Source organism: Carya illinoinensis, chromosome 11, assembly GCF_018687715.1.
Source record: "Carya illinoinensis cultivar Pawnee chromosome 11, C.illinoinensisPawnee_v1, whole genome shotgun sequence".
Taxonomy (NCBI): domain Eukaryota; kingdom Viridiplantae; phylum Streptophyta; class Magnoliopsida; order Fagales; family Juglandaceae; genus Carya; species Carya illinoinensis.
Genome location: NC_056762.1, coordinates 38,113,823 through 38,139,343, shown reverse-complemented (window position 1 = coordinate 38,139,343; position 25,521 = coordinate 38,113,823). Strand labels below are relative to the sequence as shown.

Genomic DNA, 25,521 nt, shown 5'->3' with positions numbered 1-25,521 from the left:
GATCAATTACATTACACCTCTACCTATCATATTACAATATATCATGTCATTAAAAACATTTGTGATTAATTTTAAGAACATTACATCTTCTGATATAATGATTTAATAATGGGTCAAAAAATTGCTTGGGAGGAGGGTGTATACAAGAAAGGTGTGTCTTATTATATTAATAAAAATTTTATGTGTAGTCACTTTAATATATTTTTTTATATATTCCACTAATATGGTTGGTTGTGTCACTTTTTTTAATATAAAATAACTATTTTGACTAATCATATCAATAAAAAATATAAAAAATACATAAAAATAACTATATGTAACAGAACTCATTAAAATAATAGTCATCATAAAACTGGCCTAAACCCATCAGAGACTAAGAAATTATCAACTTCTTGCCCCACAGCCAATGGCATTTGTATTAACTTGCAAAACAGTTCTTCCTGACTGTTCTTTCTTTAATCCCAATGGACATCCACTTCTCACTCCCAAGGAACCTGAGTTTCAATGCATGGTATTGGTGTTTGCGTTCCCTTTCATGTTTATTAACTGAATCTTGTCCCTTCTTCCCTTTAATAACAATCAAACATGGCACTAATTTGTTGAGCGGAAATAAAACTGTTACATTTATGAAGAAATTTTATAAAAAATAAATTTATAAATTGATATAATTTCAAGTGATATATTAAATTTATTTTATAATAAAAATAATAATTAGACTAAATTATTGATTTTATGAAATAATCTTAACCTAGAAAACATAATGTAATCATTACCGAGAATAAACATGTTAAGCCGGATGACTCAAATACTTTATCAACCAATGTTTTGAATACTGTACTGGATGGTATACCGGTCAATGCACTGAAACAAAATATTTCGATATCAATACTGTTTCGAGATAGTCGATATATGAATAAATTATATATATAAATATATATTAATTATATTCTAAAATAATAGTTTATATATAAATAAATTATACATAAATACATATATATAAATTATAAATAGTCTAGTATAAATTATTGATTAAAAAATGAGCTTGTAGTTTGAAAAAATGGAAGAAAAAAAAGAAAAGTAAAGGTCGAAATATCGGCCGGTACGGCTGGTATTTGAACCGGTACGGCTGGTATTTGAACCGGTACAAAACAAATGAAATTTCTGTACCAGACCAATATCGATAGGGCATATTCCAAGCGTATCAATCGGTACGATACGAAATTTGAAACAATGCTATCGACTGAGGATTCTCACTCACTAGCAGCTAGCTTTGGCTTTGACAAGTAACAAGCACCTACTCCTATCAAAATAAAAAGAGAGATGCTGGGTACATTCCTTATGAGGAGGCTCCGTGTACTCCATCCTTTGTCTTTTAGTCCATATAAGCATATGTCAAATAATCAAAATGTCATTCTTTGGATTTGCCCATAAATCATATACGGGAAGGAGGGAGCTATTCAATTTTGTCTTTGCTGCTCATCACCTAACCTACGTGAATCTCTTGTGCCTTGTGCAGTTCGAAATCCAGTGTTGTGGTCACCACCACTGGTATGATCCTCAACTCCTCCACCACCACCACCAATGGTGATGTTGACCCAACTCGGCCTATGCAAGTAACAAATTTCCCGAAATAATCCTGCTTAAATAATCAATGAACCCATGTAAATACATAATTTTCTCAAAGCTGGTTGCATTCCATGAAGTTGAGTCCCGCATACACATTTTCTCAAACAATTTTACTACAGCTTTGACCGCACGACATTTCCAATACAAACTCAAAAAGTAAATTTTCAACAAAAACTTCATTTAAAACTCTCAACTTCAACATGTGCCCATGAACTTTTTTAACCTTGTCTACATCAAAAGTATACAAAATGCCTTAATTAAACATGTAAAGAATCTGAATTGCTCATATGGAAAACCACATTGCCATAATAGAGAAAGAAATGAAGATGTATAAACCAAGGGTTTTAGTAAATCAACATTGCCATAGCATAGGAAACATTGCCATGAAAACTCGTTTTGTAAATAATGCCATAACAGAGAAAACACTAAGGCAAGAAGAAGATTAGTCTAGTGCTCAGACGGAATTACTCTTCAGGGCTGAAGTAGCTCCTCCACCACCTCACACGACGACATTACAGCTGGGCAAAACTTTAGTCTCGAAAAGGAAGGAGAAGAGCAATCTCTCAAAAAGAGAATAACAGTCTTGAGAGGATGGGGGAGAGCCATCTATTGTGAAGAGAAGAGTTGTCTCGAGCAAGACAGGCTCAGCGTCATGGAAAAGAGGAGTATGATGAATCGTTTTTACCACGTTGGGTGTGTGTGTCCAGTCATCTAATTTGAGACTGCATAAAGAATTTCTGAAATAAAAAACTAACAAGTTTTGTTCGAAGATGTGAGCCCCTATGAGAGAGAGCCTAATATCTATTCTATGTTGAGTATTGCTCTTTGGAGTCCTACGTCGGTGGAAAGTTAGGAAGACGTAAGGCTCATGACTTATAAAAATGAGATTTAGCTTTTTAATTTAAGTGTATCAATTGAAAGCTTATTTAATAACTTTTTACTTTAGTTAAATTTTTCTATTGACCTTTTTGTAAAAAATGGGAAGATGTGTAGGATTAAAATTTTGCTAGTAGGGAAGCTTTGTGGGGTTAGCAGAAAAATTGTGTGATTGTAACAATTTTTTACATAATGAATTTTCTTCTCTGGATCTAGTGTTTTTTTCCTATTTAAGAGTTTCCACTTAAATATCTTATGTTGTTATTATTTCTCTATTTTTCTTATTATTTATGCAAATGGTATATCCTAGAGGGTGAATTTGGGAGGTTCAAATTTACAACAATTGATAGTAGAGCCACTAGGTTCTTTTTGTAGAGTGGAGTTTTGGTGTGGTAGTGTGGATACGTACAGTCTAAGGAGGTTCTGTGTAGGATATTGAAAATTTTAAGCATATCTATTGTGACCTTTCAATCTTTTATGAGAACTTACTTAGTGATGTACTATTCATTTCTACGGTAAATTCATCAAAATAATGTAAGGAAGTAGGGTTTCAAATTTTATTAGATTTGAGGTGAAGAAATTGGTTTATACAAGGTGTTGAAGGGTAGATCAACCCCTGAAGTTAGCAGTGATACTAGCGATTGGTGAAACGGTTAGTACAAGAAGCATGTTCAGCAAGTGGTTTCAAGTCAGTAAATTGAAATATTGGTCTGGATGCTAACATTGTGTTTCTCTCCATAGAAAAAGAGACATGTATATCCTCATAACATGCTGCTAACTTCCAAAATTGTTATGATAGAGGATGTGTTAATGTTAGCAAGTCTACAAATTTGTACACATGCATTGGTTTGGCATTGATGTAGGGTGTGTGGTAGAAATTCATGTCGATAGCTGATGAACTTTCAGGAAAGCCAAACGTGGAAGTTACACCATAATTTTTAGCAAGGTTGTTTTCTACATGGGTCGAAGTGAAATGTTTTGAATTAATTTATTCTTAGTGATATGTTTTTATGATGAAGCATGATAGCGGAAGTTATGAAAATCTTCATTGAGCTGAAACTTGGTTGTGAAATAAGTCTAAGTCGCAAAGTAGAGATTGTTGAGTGTTGCTCTTTTGAGTCCCACAACAGTGGAAAGTTAGGAAGAGACAAGGCTCATGACTTATAAAAATGAGGTTTAGTCTCTTACTTTAAGTATACAAGTTGAAAGTTTATCTAATAACTTTTAACTTTAGTTAAATTCTTTTATTGGCCTTTTTGTAAAAAAGAGGAAAATGTGTAAAATTAAAATTTTGCTAATGAGGAAGCTTTGTAAGTGTGTTTGGGGTGATGAGAAAAATTATATGAATATAATAATTTTTTATATAGTAGATTTTCTTCTTTGAATCTTATGATTTTTCTCATGTTTAAGAGTTTTCATATAAATATCTTGTGTTATTATTATTTCTTTATTTTTCTCGTTATTTCTATAAAAAATAAATGATAAAGGAGTGAATTTGAAAGATTCAACTTTCTAATATTCTATTATGAGGGGCTTGGAGACATTAACAGCCTAATATCATCTCAATCTAGGCACGATCATAGCTGCTTTTGTTCATGAACCTTGGGGATAACCATTAGCATTGAGGTCAATCACCACACCACCTCTATCATACATACGACATTACATTAAGCGAGAGTGCACGGTCAAAACACACCGAAAGCTGGGGCTTGGGGACTTCAACTTGTTCTTGACAAATCTGATTATATGTTAATAATTTAGAATAAAAGGATTTGAACCTGTGCATGACCGTACAAATCTGATTATATGTTACGTGATACTTCCCGTTTTAGTCGGGGAAGGCACGATGACGTGTTGGTGGTGTTCAGAGATGTCCGAGTGTGGACTGTGCAGTTGTAACGGACAGCAAAATGATGATGAAATTGCTTGCGCAGTGTAATCAGTCAGGCGAGACAGAAGAGTAGTGAGGGTATCCTATGCACATCCAACCAATGAACACAAAACATTGAATGAAGGCAACCTCAAACCTATTCTACGACAACGAGGAACCTATACCCAAGACATGCCCATGCGCATCCACTCAAAAACCACCACCTTCAATGCGCACACATAGAGATACTTATGATTCCTACTTCCAAATAAATGACACTCTGCTGCGTCTGAAAATTTCTGCATTCGTGTACCTTTTTTCTTCGATGATTTCCCCCCGCTTCCGAACAAAAGTTTGAAATTATTATTAAAATTAAAAAAAACAATTTACTGCTGAGATAAACTCAATCGTTTGCTCCTTCCGAGATTAGTACTGTTTATTTTATGTTTACAGCTCATTCTTAGGAATTTAGGGGATGTTAATAAATAACAATATCTAATATTATATATAGGGATTTACCATTTATACTCGTCTCATTTGAACTTTGCTGAGACGGGGCCCATTTCTCTTCCGCTCTCCATACTTTTCCTACCTGCCAACGAATAGAACCGTTAGGGTCAATCTAGAAGTTATGTTCCAAACACAAGGGCTAACCCACAAATCACAATGCGCCGAAATTTCAGACGACTCGACATTATCTCGCCTCCCGAAACAAGGCTCAGAACCCGATGACACTGCGCCTGACTTCGAAGACACGTTCTCGAAACTAACCATCGAAATCACGTCTTTACCCTTCACTTGGCTGATGGCTCAAAATTCCAAAACCCGGTTTGTATCCACGAACTCAACAGTCAACATCCTCCGTGGTGAGCAGCGTCGAGATTAGATCTGATTTTGTCGGGAAATACTTCAATTAAAATTAAAAATTAAATAAAATATTATTAAAATATATTATTAAATTAAAAAATATAGTTACAAGTACAATTATATACTAATCTGTATATTAATATAATGTGATTAGTTAAAAAGTAAATTTTATTAAAAACAATATTAATTTAAATTTTAAGTATACATAAATCAGTATTAATACATAGATTAGTACACGACTATGTTTGTATATAACAAAATTTTTATTTTAAAATTTAAAAACATAATTATTTATTTTATTTTATATAAAAATTTAAAAATTTATAATAATAAGATAAATTGAGTTTACACAAATTAGGCCTAAATATCATTAATAATTTTTTAAAAATAAAATAAAATATTATTAATATATTTTTTTATAATTTTAAAAGATAATGAGGTTAACATTATAGATCTTATAATATTTAATATTCATATTATTCAAGAATTATTTAAGATCTTACAAGATCCGTACGTTATGTCTATTTGGATAAAAAAAACCCAACCCACCATCCCTGCGTAATCGCAGGAGGGCATATTCGACACGACGTTCAAATTGTATTCTTTCCTCCCGAGCCATCCATTCAAATTCTGGACCGCTACGAAACGCTTGTACGCCGTGCTCTAACGTGTTGTACTCTTTCTCGGCTTCTCGGACAGAGAGCAGAATGTCTAAAAAGCCCTTCAAAATTGCCGTTTCTTCGGGTTCTTAAAGTCTCGAATGCTACAGTAGCCGCAGCGAAATCTGCGCCGTTCTCTGCTACAAAGCGCAGCGACGATTTCCAAAGTTGGGGATTTTCCCGACCGGTTTCGGAGCTTCGGAAGTTTTCAGAGAGAGAGAGAGAGGGATAGTGTCAGTATGTGGTAAGAGAACACTTGAAATCGATGGTAGTCGTCAGGTGAAACCAGTGGGGGATTCACGGGCTGGCATTATGGAGAGAGAAAGTGAAGGCTGTAGAGAGAGAGAAAGTGAGGAGGAAATGGAGGTTGAACCAGTGTTTGAGGTCCATGAAGTCGATCTCGACTACGAGTTTGACGCGGCAATGTACTTCGATTTCACTCGACCGGAGACTGGAGAAGAGGCTCGTCTGGCCGAGCTCTGGTTCGTGTCCGCCGCAGAATATACTCCTTCTCGTGAGTCCAACTTAAACCTTAATATTCTTTGAACCACCTTTCATAAATAGCCGTTCTACTTTTACTTTGCTTAGCTGATTTTCCAGCTTTTTAAGCCCCAGAGTTAATGCATCTTGTTTAGTTTACTACTTTTTTTTTGGAAAAAAATTGAAATAAAAATTTTGCAATACGAGTGCGTATTTGGTAACATTTGCGGCAGAAAATTGTTCTGTCTTGCTCTGTTTTCCATTTCACATTTTTTTCTTTGATCCTTTGAATTATCTGCTGCATCTAATCCAATGTTAAGTGCGATATTAGATGTCACTTGCCATTCTCAGCTTGTTTTCGCCCCCTTTTTGCAAACCAAAAACTCTTCAGTTTCTGCCCGTCATAGGCTTATATACTTTTCTTTTCATGGTCCAGCTTTTGTAACAAAGTTGGTAATGAGAGAGGAGATACTGATGGAAAATGTTAATACATCCCCAAAATCAAAGGACGTGGAGACTACCATTGACGCCGATGTAAGCATGAATAGAGAATTTTGTGCATTTGATGCCAACGGGAAAGGTATTGTTTATTTGTTTATGTCCATTATCGATTCTAATGCGATGAATTATTGGGAAATTACCTATTATTCCTAAAAGTTAAGTTGATGGAAATGGATTCTTTAAAGATTTATATTTTCATCTTTAGCACTCTTCCTTGTGCTTCCTTGCGTGGGGGCCACTGTCCCTCAATAAGTGGCCCATCACTATGTTTCTGCTTTTTCTAACCGATAATCTTGAAGAATGGAATACAGTCCCTTCAGAAAACATCTCAAGATAGCAAACTGCAATGCACCTTCAGCATCCACCGCTGGAGTGTCATGTTCGCACAGCAGTAAAAAAGCATCATTAAGACAGTGCCCGCTTTTGTAGGGTATGGGTGGGGGACTAAGTTTTTGGTCCCAAAATCCGATTTCTCACATTAGCACTGTGATTGTTGTAATGTGGTGTTTGTTAGCTAACACCCCTCCTCATATATCTTGTTTTCCGTTTCTTAATGAAATATTTGCTTGCATAGGAAAAAAAAGTAGCCCATCAATGATGATTGATTGATCAAAACTTTCATCGTGTTGTTCTTGACGGAAGCGCCAGATTCCATGATTTATGAGGCTGTCAAGGCTGAAGAATCTCATTAATGAACGTTTAAGCCCTCTCTCACCGGTCAAAAATAAAAGAACTTTGCTACTCATCATTCATACCCTGCAAAATAAAAGCCCTCTCTAACTAGTCGATAATAAATATTTTTATTTATTTATTTATTTGTCTTATTCCTCCTAATTAATTGACTTCTTCTCCTCATCATCCATACATCATAATTTGGTAAGGAAAAAAAATAAAAAAATAAAAAATCATGTGTGGTGATGATGAGTATAACTTTTCAAAATAAAAATAAAAATTTAAGCCCTCTCAAATTTAAGTTGCGATGATAGCCCATATTTATGTTTACAAAAATTCTACGTGTAGTTATTTTTGTGTACTCTTTTACGCACTCCATTGATATGATTGGTTGTGTATGGAAAAAAAAAATTGATCCAGCCAATCATATCAGTGGAATGCACAAGGAGTACGCAAAAGTGATTGTATATAGCATTACTCTTATGTTTATTATGACTTGCATGTTATAGATGCTATCCAGTCTTGAGGTTTAAGGCTTTCACCAATTTTTTCTTTCAAAATTAAACCTTAGTTATGATTTCCAATCGAAAATGATCTAATTTTTAGCCAAAGCTTGCTGTTGGGCTGGGAATTCCTCGGGTACTGTATACATTTGCAACTGCCAGATATTCATTAAAGAAATTGCTGAGCTGAGTCTGCTTTAGTAGGACTATTTCTAAATGGAATGATACGACTTGTAGTTATGCTATTCTTTGATAGTGCAAGGAAGCATGATTCCAAAGGGAACACTCTTATTTTGATTCACTTATAAACTCTTTTCTAATAGTGATGTTGTACATGGTCCTCCAGATTGTGAAGGAATGCTTAGAGGAATCTTCGCCAAATTACGTAGTTGCAATCTGCAAAAAGTTTTGAACCAACCGTTAGAAGTAAATACAGGTGAACACTTCTCTACCTTGATAAATGATACATCGCCGCAAGAATGATATTTCCACAGGTTACAGACTTATGAAGACAGCACTTTACAATGATTACTTCAATCCCTAGAAACATTTAATTTTTATTATCACACCTTGACTGAAGCTCTGTTGATGCATGCCTATTTTTGATCTGGAATGTGGGTAGTGTTTTATCTGTGGATTAATACAGTTAAAATTGAAGACCCTGGACATATTAAAGCTATAGTTTTTTTTATTTTTCTCATGATTTTGTCTCGGTGAAGTTACCTCATTTTGATTTATGCTTGTGATGCTGTTTCTTGGTAGAAATGACATTTTACAATCACATCTGCAACGACAACCTAAAAGCTAAAGTGAAGCCTACTGTAAAGCCTTTTCTCCCTAGGAGCTCAACCTTATTGAAACCTACGGCAAGTCAGCTGGCTAAGCAAAATCGGCCCCTCATTTCTGTTTCAAGGTGAGTTTCGTAAATGTTGTGCTCTTTATTTATGAAGTTATTGTCATTCTATAATCATGAAAAATCTTACTTATAAAAAAAAATCATGAAAAATCTTAGACTGAAAATAGACCTGGTCCACTTTTAACATTCTCAATAGTATTTCATAAATGCTGTCATTCTCATAAGATGTTCCTTTTAGTGTGTGCTGTACTTTAGATGCACCACATATCTACATTTCATGCCCTTGATTCCATGGCAGTGCCTTGTGACAAGATGAGGGAGGTCAATCATTGCAGTTTTTGTATTCTTGTCATCTTTTTAATATTATACCATCCTTTTATTAGATTTCAGACACAATTGGTTCATCACAGTGATAGAAGCTTGCATATTTCTTCTGGGGTTGAAAGTCAAGCTGCCAAGAGGCAGAAGCTGGAGGGAGGTCACTTGCGAAAGGTACAGTACGTGTTTTAGTCTATCTTCTTGTCTTTTAGATCTATTTATATTTTAAAGAGCTTGCCATAGTAGATATTTATACTGTTTTGCGAACTTGCGAACAATATGTGATTGCCTAGAAAGAGATTTTCTATGATGTTCGAAGAATTTTGTATCTCATGGTAAACAACTATAATATGAATGCTTCTTGTTAAAAATGCTTTGTTATTGGAAATTAGTTTATATTCGAGCTGATTTCAGAAGACTTAAAATGGTCCTTAGTATTAACGGTGCCTATGTTTAAGGTTGCCTACCTAACCCAAATCTTTTGGTAGGCTGGGTTGTGAGTTCTTGCTTCTTGTTACAGATTGGGCATCCAATTTAGGGTATATGAACATATTCTTCTTTCTTTTGAGTTTAGTTTATCATCAAAAGGCATATCTGTAGCTAACCATTGTTCTGTATGACAGGTTATAACAGGCGTAGACCAACTAACCAGTTTCGTTCACAAGCCGCCGAAGAAGGCATGTCACTCACTTTTGGTCCTTCAATTTGCCACTCAAGTTAAACTTCGATAATTCTAGACTCTAGTACATACATACTCATTGGAATTATATCCCTTGTAGTTAGCAAAATTTGGACAATAGAACCCTTATCCCTATGGTTTCAAAACTCTCACTCTACTTGATGGACCACTTTGACCAATGGGCAAAAAAAGTTTATTGGCTTTTATATTTGAAGCACAAATTCATTTTGAAGTTGCAAACTCTGAGTGGAAATGCATTTCTTTTTTTAATCTTTTTTGTAACATGTTATCACTTTTTGATTGGATTGATACTAGAAACAAAAGCTTTGAGTACTTGGAAGGTAAACTTGAAAGGAAGTTGAAGGTTGACTGTAGGATAGTGTAATGGCCATCTGTGGGCCATTTTTGTTGTATTGAAAATGTTTGGGTGAACTTGCAGGATGAAACTGTTGATAAGAGCTTTGCGCATGGTATAATGAGGCTTACTATTCCAAGAGAGCCTGACCTTGAAACAGCACACAGGGCCCAAAGGATAAGGTTATTCTCTTGATACTGCTTGATTGTATCTTCACATATTCAATCTGCTGTCTTATGGGCTGCAGGCACAAATGACTTTGTATATTTCAGGCCTAAGAATAATACAAATCTGGAACATGCAAAAACAGCTGTAAGAATATTCAAAGCACGCCCATTGAACAGAAAAGTTGGTACTTGAAATCTTTAAAGATTGAATCTCTTTGTTTTTCCTCCCTCCCCTGAATTTTATGTCTGTGATGTGCAGATTCTCGAGGCCCCTTCATTTCCAATTCCAAAGAAGAGCAGGCCAAAGTTGCCAGAGTTTCAAGTAATTGTGCTATATCCCATTTCCTACTTGTATACTCACTCCAAGTACCGAGTGTTATTGCAAACTAAGACTTCCATTACTCAATTTTACAAACAAGTTTGTGATTATTTGCAGCATGTTTTTTGTTTGTCCCTTTACTTCTCAGGAATTTAACTTGAAGACATTGGAGAGGGCAATGCAACACACATCTGGTCTTTCATCATCCTCACTTAATTACAGTGATTCCGACAAGGTTTTCATTACTTTTACTTGAATAGTTGACACAACTTTATTCTAAATTCCAAATTTTTGTTAGAATATTACTTGAAATAATAATAGACATTGTCATTGTTTGGATTTTGTACCCAAGACTTGGGCTGTGCCTATTTCTATGAATAAAACTTCTTGATTACCTATCCAAAAAATAAATAAAAATTCTACCCAAGAAGTGAGAGCGGGCAGTCTCTTGCTTCTTGTTGGTGATTGCCTGCCTACTCATCTCTCAATATTTGAAGTTCTTCCTTTCCAGGGGTTGGACAAACGTAGCACTTCTGGTGTTGCAGGAAATAGAAATGAGGACAAAAGGTAATAAAACTGCACTCTTAAGAAAAGAGAAAAAAAAAAAAAAAAAAAAAACTCAAGTACATTTGACATTATATTAGACTGAGAGGAGTGGTTACTTCACTTCTGCTTTGTTTAGATCAAATACCTTGGATACTCCAAAGCAGTATGGATGTGATGTAATGCTCCCCTTCAAAGCACGTCCTCTTAATAAGAAGGTAATCTTTTGTTAGTATAGATCAGTTGGTCCAATTTTGTGCTAGTATTTTGTCAACTAATTCCCTCTCCTAATCAGATATTTACAAGTAAAGGAGACATTGGTGTTTTCAGAAATAGTAAGCGAGATGCAACTGTACCAATGGTATTCTAAAGATATTTATCGTTTCCTTAGTCCCAATAAAAATGAGATTCCTGGTTGATTGAATTACCGGAGATGGTATGATTTTTTTACTTACTATACAGGAATTCAATTTCCATTCAGAGAAGAGAATTCAGCATAATCCACCGATAGAGCTTTTCAGTAAGGTAAACCTTGAATTAAATGAGTTGCACACCGAATCCCCTGTTTCTTTGCTAGGAGCTTGTTGTACATATCATTTGTGCAATGTAATTGTAATTGCAGATTTATCTCCTATTTTTCATTTTTCATCTCCTTTTTGAAATGTAGCTCTCCCTTTCAACTGGATTCCAGCCAAGTAATGGATCTTGGTCCAAATTGCCTCAGCAGACCCCTTTGTCTCTAAAGGTTATCCTTGCTATTTTAAGTTTCTACTTTTAAATGAATATACAAACTATCAATTTTAGTTTTCATTTGCATGCCACTGTATTGAGGGTTTTTTTTTTTTTTTTTTCACTTTTTTATGTGTAAGGGCTCAAAAGAAAACAGATCAGATGCTTTTCAACTAGACCATAAGGTGAGCATGCCCCTATGATTTTATTTTGTTTATTTAATGTCTATAGGCAAACACCACCCATGCACCCAAAGAGAATCCTGTTGCCTCACTCTCAAGCACTTTCTAATGGAGGGAGGAGATGCCATGTGGTCCAAAATGGCATTTTCTTTTAGTGTTGGCTTTTTGTAAATTTGTAGAAAATTAAAGCTTTTAGTCATGCCGTTGTTGTGATGAGGTATTGTCATATGCTCTTGTAGATACTGCAGCGGATGAAAGGAAAACCTTCTATTTTTGTTGGAAAGGAGGTTCCATATGGAAGTGACGGGTGCATCCCTGAAGCTGGTTTGCAGAGTATGAGGTATGCCTATTGAATAAGGGATAAAATGCATGCTTGAATGCGTCTCTCTCTTGGTTCATTGAGGCTTTCGCATTTAGAATAGAATAATCTTGCTTTTAAATTGCCACAGGAGCTTGGGCATCCGCTGAGAGGTATTTAAATGAGGGAAATTTTCCAAAAAGGTTTTTGGCATTGACAACAGTTCTGCGTATCTGCCGGGAAGGATGGAACATCCATGTACATAAAATTTTATTGCACCTCAAGCATTATCAAAAGCTCTTTGCCGTATATGGAATCCATAGTGGTCCATAGTTATCTCACCTTTGAAGAAGCCCACATTCTCGCAAAAGTATGTTGAATTAGCCTTTTGCATTTCGTATAGTTTGTAGGTTTCTGTTCATAATCCAATAAATAAAGGTTGAAAGCCCTGGTGTTGTGTATAGGTATCAAAGCCACCTCACCCCTCATAGCATCTTCTACCTGTTTATGTAGGCATCAAATCAATGTCAAGGAATATATATTTATCTTCTAAATCAAATTATGTATGTGGATGATGTGACGTACAGACTTCAGAATAGAGCTATTGATACATTTATATGTACGTCAAAATGCTTCTATGCTTATTAAATTGCATCACACCCCCGGGCATCAACACTTGTAATGACCAATGTCAAGAGATATATATTATACCAAATCATGTGGATGATGGATGGTGTAGAGACTTTAAAATGGTTATTCTTACATTTACATTTATATTCAACCATGTTTTCTATTTTCAGATGGTGGGACCCAATTTTTTTCATGTTAGGCTATTTTTTGTTTTAAAGATAATGATAGGCTTACTACTCTCTACCACTTATTTACTATATAATGTATTTGAAATTTTTTTTTATTTTATTATAAGTATTTTTTTTAACATTCTTAAAGAAAAAATTAAAAAATATATAATTTTACTAAGTCAATTTTTTAATTATTAAGTAAAAATACTTATAATTTTAAAAAAAATCAATAGAGTAATAAATGGGTGATAGGAGATAATAAATCTATCATTATCTTCTTTTATTTATTTATTTTAAGGAGTCTACGGATCATGTTCAGCATAATATTTATACGCAGTATTGCTCAGCTGTACAATGTATTCTCGCAGGCCTCATCAGTTCTCGTAAATGCTCAAAGCCGCTGAGCCGATCAGGCCGGCCCTCAAAATATGTATTCAAGGAACAGAACAGATTAACAAAATTAATTTTTTATTAAATAATTACTTTGAAAATTTATATTCGGCCATTCGGCATTGGCATTTGACCGTCCAGTGACAGTCGATCAATATGTGAGAGATGTCGTTGAACTTATAAATAGGCAAGAATTGAAACTCTTCCGAGCCAAAGCACTTCTTCCTGCTACAAGTACCGACAAACCCAACAAAAGAGTATCAATCTGAGAGAGAGAGAGAGAGAGAGAGAGAGAGAGAGAGAGAGAGAGAGAGAGCTTCTGATTCTCAAATCTCAATTAATGGCAGCCACCAAATACAACTTCATCCTTGCCATTGCAGCAATTCTTGTCCCTTCAAGTTTGGCCACGGATTTCGTGGTTGGTGATGATAAGGGTTGGACCATTAACTTTGATTACCAAGCTTGGGCTCAAGGAAAAGATTTCCATGTAGGTGACAAACTTGGTAAATTACCTCTCTAAACTCTCCTTTCCCATGTCTTTTATTTAAAATACAAAAGTAGGGCATGGTGGTCTCTTTCTATTTAGACTAACGTGGTTGTTGTAGTGTATCAAATTCTAAAGCTCTTTTAACGATTCTCATCGCTAATATGCTTTCTTTTGTGTAGTTTTAAAGTACTCAGAGGGAGCCCACAATGTGCTTCGAGTTAATGGAACTGGCTTCCAAGAATGTGCGGCACCTGAGGGCACTGAGGCCCTGAGTAGTGGAAAAAATGAAATAATCCTAGCAACACCAGGAAGAAAGTAGTACATTTGTGGCGTTTCCAGGCATTGCGTGGATGGAAAGCAGAAGCTTGCCATAACAGTAGAGTTGCCTCAAACAGAAGTGTCTCCAGCATTTGCACCTTGTCCCACTTCAGCAGCCAAGGGACGTTTTACACCCAGGTTTTGGTCGATGGTTGTTGTTTTTGGCATCCTTATGATGGTCATGGTTTAAATCTTGTTGGAATACTTTGCAGTCAAATTCTTTTAATCTATTATTTTTTTGGGAATGGTTTTTGACTGTGTCGAGTCCAAAGTTTGCTTTGTGTTTGATCTAAATTTAGCAGTTTGTAAGGGAAAAAAGAGAGCATTATGTTAAATATTTTAACATGAAATATTAATATTAGAATCTTTGATTTTCTCTGATCTATGATAATCAATAATAATAATTAAAAGACATACCTTCCTATATTTCAGTTTGATAAAGAATTTGATTTGACTATAAGAGAATGATCACTTAACAACTTTACCTCCGAGTGTCTTCCGGGGCTATAGGCACTATTATTGTAAGCGAATTAGGAGCATTAATGTTTCAATGAATTGAGTTAGATTTAAAACGTCTACAATTTAGGAAAAACTACTTCTCTATTCCATGTTGTTTATAAGGGGTTAAAATGAATAATAGAAGGAGAAACAGACATCAGGGAAAGGGACTACCATCAATCTATTAAATTGTTAATTTTTATCCAAGATTAATTTAGGTTGGCCCTTACTTCTTTTAAGTATTTTTAATAGAATTCATCAGGTGCATTTTTTAATTTATATCTTAACAATTAGTCTGGACGTCAAAAATATCACAAGAAAAACATCATCCAGCACAAATGGCTTGATATTCAAAACGTAGTAATCGATAAATCTTACTTCCAACTCCAATACAAATACAACCCTTGGATCCAATTCCAAAATGCTTGAATATCATGTGCACAAGGGATTTAACTGAAATGCTACAACATTAATTTAAACTATGATGATCATCACAAGGATGCCAAAAATTGCAATCATCCAGCCATCATGATGCGTGGGTGCAAAAGATGATCCCTTGGATGCAGAAGTAGTACTGGGAGAAGGTCCTGATCCGGAAGACAGTTTTTTAGGCAACACTTCAATGGCAATCTTCTGTTCTCCTTCTGCACAATGCCTGATAACCCCACAAATGTACCATGTTTTTCCTGGGGTTGTAAGGGTTATTACATCGTTTCCACTGCTCAGGGCTTCAGTTTCAGTAGTTACCAAACATTTCTCGTAAGCAGTAGCATTATCAACTCGGATGACGTTGTGGATTCCTTTCGGGTACTTAAAAACTGCACCAAGATGTCATCCATTCTTCCATCAACAAATGAGTGAGACTAATAAAATTGAAAACATTAAGAGTTCTTTTGAAATGTTGTGCTTTGTTCTTTTCAGTACACCAGTTCATGCGTCGTGCATGAATGAAAACTATCCAAAACATGTCATATCAATCATTGAGGATGATAAGAAACAAGATAAAGAGTAGCATTCCTTGTTAATTATAGCATAAAAGAGAGAGTTTATAGAGCTAATTTACCAAGTTTGTCACCGACATGGAACTCCTTTCCCTTTGCCCAGCTTTCGTAATCGTAGTTGATGGTCCAACCCGTGCTGTCACCAACCAAGAACTCCTTGGCCAGAATTGAAGGAGCAAGAGTTGCTGCAATAGCAAGGACTAAGAAAAGAGTAAAGGCCTTCATATCCAGAAGCTTTTCTTTATCAGATTTGAGTATTATCTTTTGTTGATCACCTTGTCGGGAATTTTGAGAAATTATATCCGAAGGGCATGTACACGAGATGGCTAAATCTAGGTAGTATTGCAACAAACATTGGAGATAACTATTGATAAATAATTAGGCTTTCTTAGAATAGTATAATTAGTTAATTTTATTGGTTTTCCGACGGTTATTTGTCTAATATTACTTCTCAACTATGAGAAAGATAAAAAATAAAATAAACAGATTCCATTATGTTGAGATCTACATTATCTACATGCATTGCATTGACCAGGAGAGACATTATTCTCCTAATCGTAGAAAATCATAGTCTTTGATCAACAATCAAGATTAGTTGTTCCTTTTATTTAGGGGAGAGGGAGAGAGAGCTGAGCGGGGAATGGGACTCCTTCTGAGAAGAGTGCTTAATTAAGATAATTGGCAGGGCAGTTGACCAACTACTGCTCATGTTGTAGCAGTCAAACTTGATGTTTTATGTTAACCCACATCAAGTAGTGCCAATCCCCAAGAAGCCAACCTCTGCCAACCCAAGACACAACGCGCTTCTCCCTGCCGGATTAAATAAATGCTCCCGGGGCTGGATTTTTCTTCTTTTTCCTTTTTATTTTTATTTTTGGGTCTAGTTAAGTAAACAGAACAAATATCCCTGGGGATGGGATAATCTAGTTTTTGAAGTTTTAACCGAGAGAGAGAGAGAGAGAGAGAGAGAGAGAGAGAGAGAGAGAAGAGTTGTACCAAATAATTCATCTTACACTCCAATTAACGCAATATATGACTTAAACTAGGAAGGATGAGAAGGAAATTTCAACCACCACCAAAAATTAAGCAAGTACTCTGCACCTCTCCATGTCTCTTCCCCGATGCAGATGGAAATGCACCAAGAGAAGCTCCCACTCCCAAAACGGCAAAACATCAGAACACACGCATTGCAGCATGGTCAACAACGTAAAAATGAGTTGAGACACCCTAAAACTGAATGTGACCTTCAGGTTAACATCCACCAACTTGGACCCGATGCCAGATTCATTGTACTCAAGCAAGCAGGGCATGCAGTTTCTGTTCTGGAAAGAGGGTTATGAAAAATGTTGTTTTTCATGTTTTATTTAAGTAATCAATTTAGGAAACTACTTAAATGTAACATAAACAGCAACTAATGTGACTGGGATCATAAAATTTAAATTGAAAAATAGTATTACTTAATTTATGACTGTCAAAGTATTCTCAGCAATCTACTACAGCCTAATCTTTTTTCCTCTGAGCTCAAGGGTGAAACAGAGGGCGACGTACTTTAAAAAACGAAAGATGGAAAAATCTAGTTGTAAGCATAAATGTGCATTAATATATACACTAATCTAATGTGATTGGTTAAAAAGTAGATTTTATTATAAACGGTGCTAATTTAAATTTTAAATATAAAGGAATTAATATTTATATGCAGATTAGTATACAATTTTACTTGTCCCTAGCAAAACTCATGAAAAATATAGTCCAAGATAATGACTGCCAAGAAGAAGGGGAAAAGATGAAGAATAAGCAAAAAGTACAGAGGCGGAAAAGTACCTAAGATCACAGCCACAGTCAGTGCCATGCACACGATGCATGGTATACCAGTACCAATAATTACAGATTCGTAGACAAAAACAGGGTAACTCTACAGTACTCATCTGACCTTGTTTTATCCACTCATATCAAATGAGCTTCTTTTCCTTCTTCAAAGCAACTAAAATGTGTCTTTTTCTCGCAAGCACTCAAGAATCAATTGAACTTTTATGGATTTCATTCCCAGCAAGTTATACTGAATTCAAATGGGATTATTGGAGTCAACAGTTTGGCTTCTTGCCCTCATTCCTGCTGTCAAATGCAAGAAGCTTAGCAATGACTTCAAACTACCATGAAACTAACCGTATGGATTGATGAGGATCCAAGGTTGCTGGTTGAGACTGCCAAAACTTAAATTCGTCTCTCGAATCCATTCCTTGGAAGCTTTTATTAGAGACCATTCATTAACTGCACCATCCTAAGTGTTGGAGTATAGATTCACAAATTGAGCAAATGGAATTAAAGTCTAGAGAAGCACGGGTTAAGTAGGAAAAGATATAAAAAGTTAGTTATTTTTCTGTTATTTTCTTTTATCTCTATAAATACATTCTGTAAGTTGTATTAAATCATCAATTCAATAACGTGAAAGTCTTTCTCTTCATCTCCTCTGTTTCTATCTTGTATTCACCGAGTCTTACCTTCAAGTGTTCATCAGAAACTTGACACCAAGTGACAGTGAAAAATCTGAAACTTTTACCAGGAGCTAGAAATCAAGCAGGTAAAGGATTCCTTTGACATGAAAATTGAGAAATTAAGGTATAAAAGAACCGTGATTAAAGCAGACAAACAAGCAAAAACTTCACCCAACAAAGAACAACCACAAAGAAAAGAAACCAAAACCGACAAACACGAACATATCTGATTTTCGAAAAAGAATGGGCAAGCGTAAGGCAGCAAAAGACGCAATTATAACAGCAGAGAAAGTCTATTAACCAAATAAAGTGGCGAAGACTTTTCCTCCCCACAAAAATGCACTAAGATTTAATGGTAGTGGTACATGTTCAAAATGCATCAAAACATTTATGTAAGGCTACGCACGGGGAAAGGTATACAAAGAGAGACTTCTTCCTGTTCTCTTAAACCATTCCCCCAATTATAGCCCAAAAATTGAGACAAAAATTAAAAGAAAATAAAGGGCTCTTCTCCACCTTCATATTCCTATACAATCCAATTCCACATCTCACTTTGATCCAAATTCCCCCCTTTCCTTCCGTCGAATGAAACATAAAAATCCGATAATCATTTAAAGAAGAACAAAATAAGGCAAATCAATTTCAAAAGTGAAAATCTTTTTTGATTTTCAGTTCTTTTTTTCGTTTATTATTATTTTTCTCTGTCAATGAGTGGTAACCTTGGAACGTTTCTTCGCCTCGCTGTAGAGCACCACGCCCATGAGGGTAACGGCGAAACCCGTAATCCCCATGACCGTAACGGGGTTCCTGAAAATCAGAACGGAGACCACCGCCGCAACCGCCGCCTTGGCATTTCCCAACACCTGGAGAGTCAGCGCGCTGGTGTGTTTGGTCACCAAGAAATTCGTCAAGTTGACCAAATACGCCACCGTCGCATTCCCAATCAGCAAGAAGACTATAAAGGGGTCTCCTTTGGCCTTCTCGGCCGTGACCGCGGCTACATTGCCCTCTATGTAAAGCGTGAACGGTAAGAGAATCATCGCGGCCATGGGAGCCATGTACAAGAGCAGGTTCATGGAATGGAGCTTCTCGGCCTCGGAGGTTAAGATAATTCCTTGTACAACGGACTTCAATGCGCGGCCGGCGGTGGACCCCAAGCAGACGAGGAATCCGAACAGGTGGAACAAGGGCTCGCTGTTGCTCGCCAAGACGATCCCGAAGACAACGGGAACGAGGGCGAGGTAGACCTCGCCGGACTCCTTCTTGCACGTGATGACAAAGGCGAAAATGGCTGTGAAGAAAGGCGTCGTGGCGCCGATCGCCTGGTTAAACGACACGGGGAGGTAGCGGAGGGAGGTGTTGCCGCAGACAACGGAGAAGCAGAAGATGGCGCTAAGGGCGAGGATCTTGAGGAACTGTCGCTTGGAGTGGATGTGCTGGAGCGGGACTAGCTCGAGGAAGTTGATGGCAGCGTAGCTGTAGGCGGCGCAGGAGAGCATGTGGAGCATGGTGAGGAAGATGGGGTAGCGGAAGCCGTAGAAGCTGAGGAGGTACTTGTTAAGAAGAAGCACCCCGATGTTGGAGAAGTACCAGGAGGCGATGATCATGGCCGTCATAAGGTTAGGCGAGAAGGAAAAGTAGGACCAGCTCATGTTGTTGTTGCGAACATCCCCCGGTGGAGTCACAGGAATGTCCAGCATTTGGTCGTTTGCGCCGGTCTCCAGCCTCGGGTTGCTCATCCGCCGCGTCGTCCATGTCTGTGCCTCCACCATTGCCAAAGCACAAAGACGGGAATACAAAATTCAAGCCTGTACAAGCAAGGGAGCGAGCGAGCAGGCAATGCTTCCTGCTGAATATGTAGTTTCTGTGCTGGTTTTGAGATGCAGAGAGAGAGAAAGTAAGAAAATGCAGGCTCAGATCAGATCTGAACGAGAGAGAGAGTGGGTATGGCATTGAAAACGAGAGGATGGGAAGTAGAGTATGGAGGTACATAGAGGGTGGGGATTTAGATTTGAAGTAAAGGAGGGGTGGGAGCCGTTGGATTGAGACTGGGGGGGTATGGAGGGAATAAAAATATGGATTAGATTCTGAGGGAAGCGAGGTGCGTGAGCCGTAAGGTAAAGAGGGCCAGAGAGTTGGTATTAGATCCGTATTTTACAGTGAGCTTATGTCTGAGTCTGACTATGGTCTGACTTGGATTTTAGACTAATTTTTATTCTTGTGTTTTAATTTATTTGTTTGGATAAATAATTCTTTTTGTCTAATATAAGTTGATAAATTCAAGAATATGCTGAATGGGGAGTAGTGAGTTATTTTGAAGTAATTGTGAGGTAATTATTTTTAAAATAAATAAATATATATATATAAAAAAATTAATTTTTTAAATAATGAATTCACTCTTTTATAAAATAAGTATACAGTATTTATAAATTTCATAACTGTAGGTAATATTATCCTTTATTTTATTATAGAAGATGAGTAAAAAATTAAATAAAAATTGGATAACATATCCAACAAGTATATTTATATGTTAAGTTAGGATATGACTGATATTTGTGATGAAAATGAGTAATTAGTTAAAAATAAGCATTGATTTTGTTGTGTCTAAAGTGCGATTTACAAGTAATTAATCTTGATAGTACATTTTCAGGTGATCGGAAGTGAACAACATGGTCACATGGATTGCTCATCTATAGATTAACAGTAAAAAAATAAGTGTAGAAAAATAGAAATAAAAAATGAGACAATAATATATATATATATATATATATATATATATATGTATGTATGTATGTGGTTCGACATTAAGCTTGCATTCATGAATTGAGAGGTAAGATCCAGTACATACGGTGATTTGTACAAACGCTCATGTTTTCTCAAATTCTCTGTTACAATATTCATATATATAAACATGAGAAAAATAAGAAGGAAGAGGGATATTGTCTTCCCCTCTTAGAGTCAGATCTGTATTTTTCAGACCATCACTTCATACCTATTTCGATGGGGTTGAATAATTCAACATATATATTTGCTCCCCTACATGACAAGATGGCTAAATTGAGACCATTTTGGTTCTTATCTGATAAAATATGTTGGTCGAGAGTACGATATCCCACTAATGACTTCCATTTTTCGTGGTGGTCTAACGTGTATATATGCAAAGTATTGTCGGTCTGAACTTTGAACCCTTTTTTTTAAGAATTTTGTTATATATAAATACAGTCGTATATTAATTTGTATATCAATACTAATTTATTCATGCTTAAAATTTAAAGTAGTATTGTTTTTAATAAAATTTATTTTTTGACCAATCATATCACATTAGTGTACAGATTAATACATAATTATACTTACAATTATATTTTTACTTTTTTTAATCTTCCGGATCGAATAAAATGGTAAGGAAATATTATACAAGACGAGTCGACGACCTTTACTAGAATCAGGACCACTTGAATCTTTTCTAAAGGAAAGGGAATTTTCAAGCTTGAAGGGGAAAACTTCTTCTTGGGAATTTAATTCTTGCTTTTATTTGCTCCATTTTATATTTATTTCTTAATTAATAATAATAGTTTAAAAGAAATTATTTGTACAGTATTAAAGTGTACAGATTTCAATAATTTTTTTTGAAAAAATAGATAAATTTAAGATTTATATAAAAAAAAATTCACATTTTAATGTTGGGTTTCTTCTTCTTTTGTTTATTTGTTTGTTTTCTTTTTTTTTTTAAAGTGCAAGACTCCTTGAAACTTTAGATTATATTTAGTATTCCTGTTAATCTAAAAGCCCAAAAAGCAAAAGCAAAAGAAAATCTTTTGGTGGCATACAAGGGAACATTGTGAATTTGAACCTTTTAAAGAGTTATTGGGATCTATGTAATGCATGCCATATGTTAACGTCGTGTTTTGCATATTTTATTTTTGGATCAGACTCTGAACAATTTAGATCTTCAATCTCGAGCCTACGAACACAAAGAAAACATTGAGATGGGGGCCATGATGGTGGTTGACAAGTCTTCAATACCAAAGTCAGTATCATCTTAACATTTAATACAAGTATATAGAAAGTTCAGATAGGGTTCTTAATACCTGAAAATTATCTTTTATACCCTATCTTTGGGGTAAGATGCTCATACCCTATGTTAAGAAAATGTGACTTCTTAGCAGTTTTTTCAGTTAGTCTCCTTTAATGTGGTGTGACCTTCAGGGTGACGTATTTAATGCAGCATGGCTCTTTGACATGTCTAGCCAATGGATGCATGCCATCACACTCATCATTTCCCATCCGACAAAGAATCAAGAGCTTCCCACGATCTACACCCACCTGTCTGCTCAAGGTTAAATGAGATTTAATTCTGTCGAAGTAGCGTGCTCTTCCCTCCTTCTCACTATGGTGGATTTCTCCCGTGTTTAAGGTCATAGACCAACTTCAGTCCCAGGGCCAGGGGTGGCCCTTTGACTAGGCCAATGGGTTGTTCGATTGGCTTAGGCCTTTTGTGATATTGGGCTCATTATTTGGGATTTTGGTTAGGGGAAAAAACCCCCTTACACTACCCATTTGATACAATGACACTGCTGCACCCTCAAGTGGAGAAATCTTAATTATTTTCTTTAAAAAAATAAATAAATTTAAGACACGTTAAAAAAGAAAAAAAAAAAAGAAAAAGTGCAAGACTCGTAGACTTTAGACTGCAGTCTACTGTAGTTAGCATTCCTGTTAATATAAAAGCCAAAAAAACCAAAAGCAAAAGAAAATCTTTTGGTGGCGTACAAGAGAACATTGTGATTTTGAACCTTTTAAAGATATTGGGATCTATGTAATGCATGCCACCCATTTGATACAATGGATACTACCGTCCGAGGGAGGTGGAGCTTCGGCTCCTCCCTCCCTCTCCCCAACCTTTTCTGTTTTCATTTATGTTTTCATCACTTTTCTTCCTAAAATAAGATCGGCTCCGGAGGCCTCCACCAGAGGCTGTGACCCAAGACCTTTACTTCTTTTTTTACACCCAGCTGGGCGGAGAGGTTTTCTTTTGGGGGTGGAGGTTCTCGGTTTCGTTTTTGGGCGAGATCCCTGACTGTTTTGTATAGTCTTCTGTGGGATGTTCCTCAGAGGGTTACGGCGTGAGTTTGATTCGGGTGACTTGCTCCTGGAGATGATGTTTTTGCTTGTTGGTTTGGGGTGCTTCCCGCGGGGTTAAGGATCTCTGTTTTATCTATGGAAAACAAAGGGTTGTTTTTTCGGGTTGTAAGCCGAGCTGCATGGAGGTTTTAAAGGGGTTGGGGTGGAGTCCGGATGCTTCTCATGGTGGTTACTCTTTTGGTTGGTGGCGGAAACCGGGTGTCGCAGTGTTAGATGGTTTTTTCTAGTTTCTTCTTTAATTTTCGTTTTTGGTTGTTAGATTTGTTTAGATCTGGTTTTTTGATTGGGGGTTGGGAATAAGCCTCGGTTTTTCGTCTCTGTGTGGTTTTGGATTTGGCTCTGTGTCCGTTTAGTCTAGCCAAAGTGTTTTGGTGGTTGTGGCCGGGCGACGGAGACGGTGATGTAATCCTTGTGCAGGGAGTACGCCGCATCCTCCACGGAGCGGCCAATGAACTTTTCTGTTGAAACCTGTAGGGATGAAGGGCTGAGCAGGAGCCGGGCGGGGGAAGGATGCAGAGGCTTGTGGGGAGGAAGATGGGTGGCGGCGGCTTGTGTTGAGATGAAACCCTAATCGGGTTGGGCCCCCATGGTCCTACGGGCTGGATCTTTAGCTCGGGCAGGGTCTTTAGTTCAGGCTGGGCCTTTTTGTTTTTCCAGCCCCTTAGTTTTATTTTGTAGTAAATCTGCTTTAGTTTTTTATAAATAATAAAACAGGCTTCTGTCCCACTCCTCTTTTGGAGGAATGTGGGTGTTTGTCCTACTCCTCTTTTGGAGAAAGGTAGGTGTTAGTACTCTTCCTCCTTGGGAGGAGAGAGTTTGGTTATTCTCCTCCTCCTTGGGAGGATGGAGCGGGTGTGTACCTCTCTTCTTCGGAAGGAAGGTTGTTTCAGCTCTGGTTTTGACAGAACGCTTTCTCTTTTGACTGTTGTCAGGAGAGAAGGTGTAGAAGTTTAGACAATGTCCGTCACAAAGAAATTTGTTGACGGGGAAGCTCCTGAGTAGTTGCGTTAGTTGACTTACAGTCTGGTTCTCCTGTATTGATAAGTCACAGTTGTAATTTTAATTATGAATGAATGCAGATGCATTTTCCCATAAAAAAAAAAGATACAATGGATACTGCTACACCCACGTGTAGCGTGATAAATGTCACCGAAAAGATAGATATCTGGGTGGGGTTTTTTTTTTTTTTTTTCCTTTTAAGAAAATGATAATATGCGTTGTCCCTCACATTGAATGTTTATATATTTTATTTTTTTATTTAATAATTAAGAAGTGACTATTAGATATTATTTAAATTTTGAGATTAAATGAAATGATTTTAAGGCTGCAAATGATTAGAGTAGCTCATAAACAGCTTAAGCTTGACTCGTATATACTCGATTCAAACTCAGTTCATTTAATAAATGAAATGTTCGTAAACACTAATACATGTTTGAATATTAAACGAGTAAAACTCGTATAACTCAGTTCGACTCGATTTAGACTCGTAAACAAAACTCGTATAAGCTCGACTTGACTTGTTTGAACTTGTAATATGTTTTATATATGCATGTGTCATATATATTACATGTTAGTTATATTTTATATACTTAATTATATGTTATAAATTTATTTATAGTTTACCTTATTTAATATAGATATATTATGTTTTCAAAATGTGTATAGATTAATTTGTATAATAATATATCATACAACTACAATTATTGATTTATTATATTATCTATATGTATTAAATAGTTTAGTTTATTACATTTATCTTTTGTATTATTCTTTTAATTTATAACTATCATTTATTTTTATAAAAAAAGTTATACAATAAGAATTTTGAGTCAAAATTATTTGGTTGAATAGTTAAATGGTTTGAATTTTTTTGTGAATTTCAAAAATTTTTAT

At 36.0% G+C, this 25,521-nt stretch overlaps 3 protein-coding genes and 1 pseudogene across 5 annotated transcripts; 2 read left to right on the top strand and 2 right to left on the bottom strand.

Annotated features, from left to right (window-relative positions):
- Window positions 1-5,844: 5,844 nt before the first annotated feature.
- LOC122280364 (protein TPX2-like) lies at window positions 5,845-13,130 on the top strand. 3 transcript variants are annotated; one of them, XR_006229889.1, is made up of 18 exons: window positions 5,845-6,412; window positions 6,815-6,958; window positions 8,401-8,490; window positions 8,817-8,967; window positions 9,294-9,402; window positions 9,852-9,905; window positions 10,347-10,444; window positions 10,535-10,610; window positions 10,689-10,751; window positions 10,897-10,983; window positions 11,260-11,315; window positions 11,431-11,509; window positions 11,587-11,652; window positions 11,754-11,816; window positions 11,959-12,036; window positions 12,171-12,205; window positions 12,442-12,542; window positions 12,652-13,130. XR_006229889.1 is itself a non-coding variant. In XM_043091233.1 (18 exons), exons 1-18 carry the CDS (start codon window positions 6,211-6,213, stop codon window positions 12,668-12,670), a joined length of 1,554 nt encoding a protein of 517 aa, XP_042947167.1. In that variant the 5' UTR covers window positions 5,845-6,210; the 3' UTR covers window positions 12,671-13,130. The 3 variants fall into 3 exon arrangements, 2 of the variants coding, with proteins under 2 accessions (XP_042947167.1, XP_042947166.1); XM_043091233.1 differs by having other exon boundaries at window positions 9,321-9,402; window positions 12,161-12,205; XM_043091232.1 differs by having other exon boundaries at window positions 5,848-6,412; window positions 12,161-12,205.
- Window positions 13,131-13,582: 452 nt separating this feature from the next.
- On the top strand, window positions 13,583-14,814 carry LOC122280365 (annotated as a pseudogene).
- A 529-nt stretch (window positions 14,815-15,343) lies between these two features.
- On the bottom strand, window positions 15,344-18,628 carry LOC122282003 (mavicyanin-like). Its single transcript, XM_043093909.1, has 2 exons — window positions 16,057-18,628; window positions 15,344-15,811 (listed from the first exon to the last, which is right to left on the bottom strand). Exons 1-2 carry the CDS (start codon window positions 16,217-16,219, stop codon window positions 15,468-15,470), a joined length of 507 nt encoding a protein of 168 aa, XP_042949843.1. The 5' UTR covers window positions 16,220-18,628; the 3' UTR covers window positions 15,344-15,467.
- Window positions 18,629-18,782: 154 nt separating this feature from the next.
- Window positions 18,783-20,555, bottom strand: LOC122282001 (probable sugar phosphate/phosphate translocator At1g12500). Its single transcript, XM_043093907.1, has one exon. It carries the CDS (start codon window positions 20,256-20,258, stop codon window positions 19,191-19,193), a length of 1,068 nt encoding a protein of 355 aa, XP_042949841.1. The 5' UTR covers window positions 20,259-20,555; the 3' UTR covers window positions 18,783-19,190.
- Window positions 20,556-25,521: the final 4,966 nt, after the last annotated feature.